Source organism: Hypanus sabinus, chromosome 4 (assembly GCF_030144855.1).
Source record: "Hypanus sabinus isolate sHypSab1 chromosome 4, sHypSab1.hap1, whole genome shotgun sequence".
NCBI lineage: Eukaryota > Metazoa > Chordata > Chondrichthyes > Myliobatiformes > Dasyatidae > Hypanus > Hypanus sabinus.
In genome coordinates, this window is record NC_082709.1 from 111685936 (window position 1) to 111695588 (window position 9653).

The 9653-nt window shown below is 40.7% G+C and overlaps 1 protein-coding gene across 7 annotated transcripts in view; it reads left to right on the top strand.

Moving 5' to 3' along the window:
• phf11 (PHD finger protein 11) overlaps window positions 1-9653 on the top strand; it is a 375863-nt gene that overhangs the window by 334049 nt on the left and 32161 nt on the right. For all 7 annotated transcript variants that reach the window (XM_059967909.1, XM_059967905.1, XM_059967902.1 and 4 more), the window contains exons 12-14: window positions 296-351; window positions 3113-3206; window positions 4668-4793. In XM_059967909.1, the coding sequence (XP_059823892.1) occupies window positions 296-351; window positions 3113-3206; window positions 4668-4793 (276 nt within the window). The remainder of the gene's footprint in view (window positions 1-295; window positions 352-3112; window positions 3207-4667; window positions 4794-9653) is intronic.

The window sequence follows — 9653 nt, forward strand, 5'->3', positions numbered from 1 at the left end:
TTATTATCAAAAATATCTCCCTGTTTTTTTTTCTCTCTGCATTTTTGATGTCCCATAATCAGCATGTTTGAAATTGGCCTTAATGAGTATATTTCTCTTGGAATATAGTATGGGTCTTTTAAAAATAAAACTTGTTTTTGTCAACATTTGTTGTTCGAGGTTTATTTGTAGTTTATTTTGTTCTAACTTCACATCCTCAGTGAAGAGGAAGAGAATTGTTGACATGTTTTGTAAAGTTGTATTATTGAATGTCTATAAGAGTTTCATGCAAGTAAACTGATGTTTTTCTTTACAGAGGAACACGAGTCAAGTGATGGGAACTGCACTGACACAAGCACAAACATAGATCAAGTATGTCTGAACAAGTTAAATAAATAAATAGAAAATCTCATCTCCTTAGTTTTTCAAAGTTGCCAGATTGTAGGTGGCTGAAGTACAACTCAAGGTAGAACCCCAACTTCTACTGTGCAAGGGAACCCAACCAAGATCAATAATTTGTCTATGGTAACCTGATTATCCCTGTTACCCTTCTTGAACAACAGAACAATGTTTGTCATCATCCTAGCCTCTAGTACCTGCATCCAGGGAGGATGAAAAGATAATCATCCATGCCCCAGCAATCTCTTCCTTCACTTCCCATGGTAATCTGGGGAGCATCCCATCTGGCCCCGGGAATTTATCTATCCTAATATTGTTCAGAAGCTCCAACACTACCTCTTTTTTAACTCAACATGTGCCAGACATTAACCTGTTCTGTGCTGTCCACACATTCACCAAACTCCTTATGCCTGCTGGATACTGAGGTAAAGTACAGTATTCATTAAGGACCTTCCATACCTCCACCACTCCCAGACACATATCTCCCCCGGGTGGTCCTACCCTCATTCAGGCCATCCTGTTCTTCGCTTGCATCTGGACTTCCGTTCCCAATTTACACTCCCAAGATCCTGCCTAATAGCATCTGAATTAGTTGTCATCCAACCAAATACCTTCCCTTTCTCTATCAGCTTTAAAAAGACTAATCTTCCCAGACCAAATAGTTAAGAGCAGTGGTGAAAAGAATAGGACATGGAAAATGGAAAAAACAGTCAGCGTTCTTTTGATCTCTTCATCTCCACGTTATTCACTAAATGGAACAAAGTAATGGCAAGATAGCTTTCAGCTAACCAGAAGTTTCAGTTGCTGAATGAAATGGATCTAACCACTTTAATATTGTTCAAAGATTGTTTATTACATAGTTGAATAATTTCTATTGAGAATTATTTTAGCTGTCTGCTTTTATTCCTAAACATTTTGATTTTAAGGTTGTTTTACTTTTTAATCTCCTTTGAACTCTGTTCCACTAGTTCTAGCTTCATGCACCAACCTCTCACCTTTGTTCCATCACTGGTGTCCACTGTTCCTGCCTTCTTGCATGTCACTCTCTGATATCTCTCCCAAACTGCAGGGTTACTGTGCAAGGGTGGGGAAACCAAGACCAAGCCCCTCCCTGCACAATCGCTCATCAGATATATGAATAACTTTGAGTACTTGGACACGTGTACACACATGTGACTACAAACGTTAAGGATGAGTATATGTGTCCCTCCAAAACCTGACAGATTTGTAGTTGTGTTTGTTTTTATTAAACTTCCGATTTTGTTTTCTGCTCTGCACACTTTCATTATGGCCTCCTCCCATGATAAATGTTCTTCTTAAACAGGATTTTGGTAACTCTGCTTTGTCACCCAATTAATTCTCTTGTGTCTTTCTAAACTGTCTTGGCTTGAACACTGCTAAAACTGCCAAAGTAATGAAATACAGTGCTGAGCTTTTCCCCCTATATAAATAATCTTAGGCAGTGAAGTATAATCATAAACTGTGGAAATTCAAGCCAAATAGATTGCACTTAAATGACTTAACTTAAGGGAAAGGACATCTTTGCTAATTCTCTTAATGAGATACTACATTGCTAAGACTTGGAGCAATTTGTTTCAACTCTATGTTAACAGATTTCATCTGCATTGAGAACAGTAACAGTACAATTGTTCGTGGTACCCTCTGATAGAAACTAGAAACTGGACCATTGCAAATTACTGTCTGTTATGGATGTGTAATTTTGACAAGGTTAGGATCAAGCTTGGTTATCACTGTTCACTATGGCATAAACACTCAATGCCCTGTTATCAGGTACACCTTTCAATCTGAGGTGGACTTCTGCTGTTGTAGCTCATCTACTTCAAGGTTCCACAAGCGTTCTGAGATATTATTATTGTCAACTACTGTTAACATGAATGATTATTTGAGTTACTGTCAGCTGGAACCAGTCTGGCCATTCTCCTCTGACCTCTCAATAACAAAGCGTTTTCACCCACAGAACTGCCACTCATTGTATTTTTTTGTTGTTGTAAACTCTAGAGACTGTTGTGTGTAAAAATCCCAGAAGATCACCAGTTTCTGACATATCAAACAGTCCTGTCTAGCACCAACAATCACTCCACCATCAAAGTCACTTAGATCACATTTCTTCCCCATTCTGATGTTTGGTCTGAACAACAACTGAACCTCTTGACCATGTCTGCATGCTTTTATGCATTGAATTGCTGTCATGTGATTGGCTAATTTTGTTTGCATAAATGACCAGATGTACAGATGTTCTTAAATGAAGTACTCACTGAGTGTAAGTATCGCTCAGTTGATTCAAGCCAGTATTTGTCCAACCCCCAGTAAGCCTTCAATCTGAAGCATTAACTCTGTTTCTCTTCCAACTGCTGTGCCTGATCATCTGAATGATTCCAGCATTTTCTCTTTATATTTAAGAATTGCACCTCATGAGAGGATCAACACATTTTGAAGCGGTACACATAGTTGATCAAAATTTACTTTTCATCTAAGATGAGCATAGTCCCAAGAAAAGAATGACTTCACAGCATACTGGAGAATAGTTTAATGACATTTCTACCACCTCTCCATGTTGAAATTGTTCACTTATCTTAGCAATTGGTGTCCATATCAAATGCAGATGTGTTTTAAGGAAAATCCCCAGTGGTAGAGAAGTTGGGGGCTTCAGATCCAAACTCCCAAGTTCGCTGGAACACCCAAGGGTCAAGCATAGACTTTTGTTTTGTTACAGCAAGAAATCCGACAGGACATTGACGTGCAGCACAATGGCCAGGACAGCAGAGAAGGGACTTCAGCTGCAGTCAGAGAACCTTGTGAAGTATCAGGTAATAAAAGACAAACTACTGTATATACACAAGAAATCCAGTCGTGTTGCTACACTTCTGTTAATTCTGTAACTACTTGAGGAGCTGTTCCTGCTGTTCTGATTTGACAGATTTACTTCTAACATAATATTTACAATATGTAAATTTAATAGCAGTTGCTGGGGTCTGGTCATACTGAAATTTGTAGTAAGTTGGCAGATATTTTTGAGACATTTTTATTATGTTGCTTTATTATGTCACAGTTTAAGGATAAAGGGGAAGCCTTTTAGGACCGAGATGAGGAAAAACTTCTTTACACAGAGAGTGGTGAATCTGAGGAATTCTCTGCCACAGGAAACAGTTGAGGCCGGTTGATTGGCTATATTTAAGAGGGAGTTAGATATGGCCCTTGTGGCTAAAGGGATCAGGGGGTATGGAGAGAAAGCAGGTACAGGGTTCTGAATTGGATGATCAGCCATGATCATACTGAATGGCGGTGCAGGCTCGAAGGGCCGAATGGCCTACTCCTGCACCTATTTTCTATGTTTACTACTAGATTTATACCCAGTGGCTCAATGTGTTGAACCTGTGGCAAATTTCACCGAATAAAAGGTTTGGTTGAAAATAAATCACCAGGCTTCCTTTCAATAAAATAAATTGATATGAGTCAAGTGGTAATGACTTTTTATTCATCATATTTATAACTAATCATATTCAATTTTAGTTTAGTTATAATAGTTCAAGACCAGTTCAACTGAAAACTATTTCAACGTGCAAACCGCTTTATTTACTGAACTTTCTTTAGGCCACAGTCGGCTTCTCTTCACTTAATTATTGATGATCTGATGTAGCTTAAACTTAGTGAAGGGAATACAGAAATGTATAAACTCTAAAGGGGAATTAAGGACATGGAAAGCTGGAATTTGCTACACATTGTGACAGTGAAATCTCTCTCTCCCTCTCCCTCTCCCTCTCCCTCCCTCTCTCCCTCCCTCTCTCCCTCTCCCCTCCATTGAATTAATTTTGATTGTTTATTGCTGGGCAAGAGGCCATTTGACAGATCATTCATTCCAATTTTTATTCCCCTCTGTCCTATTGGCCTGTTTCAAACTCAACATAACTTTTAAATTTATTCTGCCCTATCTTTACCCACTGATGTCCAAGTTGCTGGTACTATTCTGTAACCAGTTGACCCAGCCCCTTGAATCTATCATAATCTCTGGCTTTTCTCTAAACAGTCAAAGGTAACTTTCCAGAAAGCTCAGGTCTGTCCAACATATGCACACAAAAATGTTTGTCCTTCACCAGATGACTATTACGCTCCCTTAGTCTTTTTGTGTCTTTCCTTCTGTCTGGTACCTGTACCTGAGACTTAAATAAAGTCTCCTAGCATGAGAGTGCCTAGCAGGGAACCTGCCAAGAAGCACACACTATACAAATATGTAATTTCTGTAACTAATAGTAATTTCTGAATATCTACAGGACAAGCAGAGAAATTCTGGAAGATGTGTAAAGAAGCTCACTGTTTGGAGAAGATCTTCTTGACAATTCAGAAAGATCTGAACGCCATTCAACAAAAAATAACAACTGAAAATGCGACCAGTAAAGGTTCGTTTGTAGTGAAATATGAAAATGTTTGTCTTTTTCCATTTCTTTTGTTCAATTAAATAGACTCTTGACCATCTACACCTATCATATATTAGGGGCTGTTTATAATTTTCATTTTACCTGATGAGATTTCTTACCCTTCCCAAAGTTCTTGACTTAAAGCCCCAAATCTATTTCATTTGCTCACTGGATGGAGCTATAGGTGGGCGAAGGTTACAAGAGGATATAGACAGGCTGAAGAGTTGGGCAGAAAAATGGCAGATGGAATTCAATCCAGACAAGTGTGAGATGATGCATTTTGGAAGGACAAACCAGAAGGCTGAGTACAGGATTAATGGACAGTTACTTAAGAGTGTGGATGAACAAAGGGACCTTGGGGTTCAAATCCATAAATCCCTCAAGGTTGCTGCACAGGTTGATAGGGTAGTTAAGAAGGCCTATGGGATGCTAGGATTCATTAATAGGGAGATTGAGTTCAAGAGTAGAGAGGTCATGTACAAATCTCTGGTGAGACCACACTTAGAGTATTGTGTTCAATTCTGGTCACATTATAGGAAGGATGTGTTATGGGGAGGGCACAGAGAAGATTTACCAGGATGTTTCGTGGTTTGAAGAACAAGTCATATGAAGCAAGGTTAGCAGAGCTGGGACTTTTCTCTTTGGAGCTTAGAAGAATGAGAGGGGACTTGATAGAGGTCTACAAGATTATGAGAGGCATAGATAGGGTGGATAGTCAGTACCTGTTTCCCAGGGTACCAATAGCAAACACCAGAGGGCATATGTACAAAATTAAGGGAGGGAAGTTTAGGAGAGACATCAGGGGTAAGTTTTTTACACAGAGGTTTGTGAGTGCCTGGAATGACTTGCCAGGGATGGTGGTGGAGGCTCAAACATTAGAGGTATTTAAGAGCCTCTTGGACAGGCACATGGATGAAAGAAAAATGGAGGGTTAGGGGGTAGTGTGAGTTTAGTACTTTTTTTTTAAGGATTATATAGGTCAGCACAACATGGAGGGCTGAAGGGCCTGTACTATGCTGTAGTGTTCTATGGTCTTAACAGAGGAGCATTCTTTAGCCTCAGCATTGATATTAATACCCCTCCCCTCAAAATATCCACTGGCTGTCACTATTTCCTCAGCTGTACGTTCACTGTGATATCTTGTCCCTCTGCCAATGTGCACATGAATCAGCTGATAATCTAAAGAATACGCTGTCTGTGGTTTTGCTTTTCAGTTTGTTTCAGCCCCTCTCATTCCAGACCAGCTCTCATGTTTGTAGTTCTATGACAAAATGGACAGCATTGACAATCATGAGCAGCTGCACAGATGCTCCCTGTCCTGGTGTGTATTTCCTGTTTTTTGGTCTCTATCTCAGAACTCTCTGGCTGCACGATTCCTGGTTCTGCCGCCCCGTCATCTCAAGGTCTTTCACAATTACAAGATGCCATCAGGGAGTGATCAACACAACCTTTAGCTATCCATGTTTCATGCAGAGAGCAGTATCTATTTCTTGTTTGAACTATAAATCCCTTTTTGTTCCTCCATTCTACTATAGTCTAGTGGTCCATTTTTTTCCTTCAATTCCATATTGCTGCACCCTAGGTCCCCATATGTTCATATCCTGTCTCTGGCCATACTGAAACTATTATCTCCTTGTTAGAAACATACTGATGTTACGTTCCCTTTCTGATGCTTCACAAGCTCTAACTTCTTTGACCACAGGTCCTTGGAATGTAGATCACACCAGTAACAAGCTGCTTGTAACCTTGCTGGTCCCCACTATTTGAACATGCTCCAGATATGACACTGCACTTATTATTCCTTTCTAACCTTGTGTACATAATTATTTTACCTGTTCAGTTTAATTATCTAAGTAGATGATCATGTTTATTTCATAACAGCTATTTTTACTAATATTCTACATGTATTTGTACAGTACCTATAAAAAGTATTCACACTCTCCCCCCCGCCCCTGGAAGTTTTCATGTTTTATTGTTTTACAATATTGAATCACAATGGACTTAATTTGGCTTTTTTGATGCTGGTCAATCGAGAAAGACTCTTTTGTATAAAATACAAAATAATTGATTGCATAAGTATTCACCTCCTTTAATATGATACACCAAATCATCACTGGTGCAGCCAACTGGTTTCAGAAGTCACATAGTTAGTTAAATGGAGATCACCTTGTGTGCAGTCAAGGTGTTTAAATCGATTGCAGTAAAAATACACCTGTATCTGGAAAGTCCAACTGCTGGTGAGTCAGTATCCTGGCAAAAACTGCACCATGAAGACAAAAGAACACTCCAAGCAACTCCACGAAAAGGTTATCGAAAAGCACAAGTCAGGAGATGGATTAAAGAAAATTTCCAAGTCACTGAATATCCCTTGGAGTACAGTTAAGTCCATCATCAAGAAATGGGAAGAACATGGCACAGCTGTAAATCTGCCTAGAGCAGGCTGTCCTCAAAAACTGAGTGACCGTGCAAGAAGGGACTAGTGAGGGAGGCCACCAAGAAACCAGTGACAACTCTGGAGGAGTTACAAGTTTCAGTGGCTGAGATAGGAGAGACTGCACATACAACAACTGTTGCCCGGGTGCTTCACCAGTCGCAGCTTTATAGGAGAGTGGCAAAGTGAAAGCCACTGTTGTAAAAAGCTCACATGAAATCTCAGCTAGAGTTTGCCAGAAGGCATGTGGGAGATTCTGAAGTCAGCTGGAAGAAAGTTCTATCATCTGATGAAATCAAAATTGAGCTTTTTGGCCATCAGTCTAAACGCTATGCTTGGTGTAAGCCAAACACCGCACATCTTCAAATACACACCATTCCTACCATGAAGCATGGTGGTGGCTGCATCATGCTGTGGGGATGCTTCACTGCAGCAAGCCCTGGAAGGCTTGTGAAGGTAGAGGATAAAATGAATGCAGCAAATTATAAGGAAATCCTGAAGGAAAACCTGATGCAGCCTGCAAGAGAACTAGACTTGAGAGAAAAATTATTTTCCAGCAAGGCAATGAACCCAAGCATAAAGCTAAAACTACACAGAAATGGCTTAAAAGCAACAAAGTTTAATGTCCTGGAGTAGCCAAGTCAAAGTCGAGAATTTGTGGCTGGACTTGAAAAGGGCTGTTCTCCCATGATCCCATGCAATCTGACAGAGATTGAGCAGTTTTTGTAAAGAAGAATGGGGGAAAATTGCAGTGTCCAGATGTGCAAAGCTGATAGAGACCCATCCACACAGACTCAAGGCTGTAGTTGCTGCCAAAGGTATATCTACTAAATATTGACTTGAAGGGGGTGAATACTTACAGCGTCAGTTATTTTGTATTTTATATTTCTAATTAGTTTAGATCACTCTGTAGAAATCTGTTGCACTTTGACATAACAGAGTCTTTCTAGTGATCGGTGTCAGGACAAGACAAACTAAATCCAATATGATTCAGTATTGTAAAACAGAACGTGAAAACTTCCAATGGGCATGAATACTTTTTATAGGCGCTGAGGACACGAGGACTGGACTCAAAGCTGTGGTGTCACCTGGCAGGTGTAGGGGTGTTGGAGCAGGCTGGCGGATGATATTGGTGGGCTGGTGGGGTCTGGACTGTATACATGCATATTGTGTCATTGTATTTTACTGGCATCCTATATGGGGTTTGTTGACGTGTATGTGCGAGGACTGGGCATCACGTCATGGAGGGTGTCAGGACTCTTGTACCCCATGAATGTGTTCTTGTGTGTGACTGTTGGTAATGTGTTTCAGCACCTTGACTCCATAGTAACTGCAGTCATGTATGGTTGAATGACAATTAAACTTGAATTCAACTGAAAGAGCTGAGGTGTTTGGGTCGGCTGCAGCTTAACTTTAACCATTGGCCTGTCAGGGTGAGAAAAGGGAGAATAGAGATCTGTGGGGTGGGGGGGGTGGAATGTTGCATAAAAATGTTTGACGTATCCGACACAACCATAGGCTTTCCTTGGTTCCCCACACTAGCATCCCTGTCTGGAGGTAGCCAATGGAGAAGTTGCCCTGTGAGAGCATTCAGCCAAACAGGAGGGTAGTGATACCTGTGAACTGCCTTGACTTTGGTGCCGTGACGAAATGGAAGCCGGTGATTTAACCAAACGGGGTCAGAGGTGTAGAGAGATCAAGTGAATGGTGAAAAGTTGATGATCAGGATGGCAAACCTATTCAGTGTGAGGTATCCGGGTAAAGAGAGAGGGGAAAAAGAGTAAAGTTAGTCACATCAATGGGGCAAGTACTAGCTGTAACAATGGGTATGTAGAGAGAATATAAAAACAGACTTTGTGGGATTACAGAGAATGCAGAAGGAAGAATTTCCAAGGTCAGTGAAACAGGAAACCTACAGCACAATATAGGCCCTATAGCCCACAAAGGTGTGCCGAACATGTCCTTGCATAAGAAATTACCTAGGGATACCCATAGCCCTTTATTCTTCTGAGCTCCATATTACCTGTCCAGGAGACTCTTAGTAGACTCTATCATATCTTCCTCCATCATTGTTGCTGGCAGCCCATTCAGCGCACTCACCACTCTCTGCATTTTAAAAAAAAAACAGCACTTACCCCTAACATCTCCTCTGTCCCTACTTCCAAGCACCTTAAAACTGTGCTCTCTCATGTTAGCCATTTAAGCCCTGGGAAAAAGCCTCTGATTATCCACATGATCAATGCCTCTCATCATCTTATACACCTCTATCAGGTCTCCTCTCATCCTCTGTCGCTCCAAGGAGAAAAGGCCAAGTTCACTCAACCTATTCTCATAAGACATACTCCCCAATCCAGGCAACATTCTTGTAAATCTCCTCTGCACCATTTCCATAGTTTCCACATCCTTCCAAT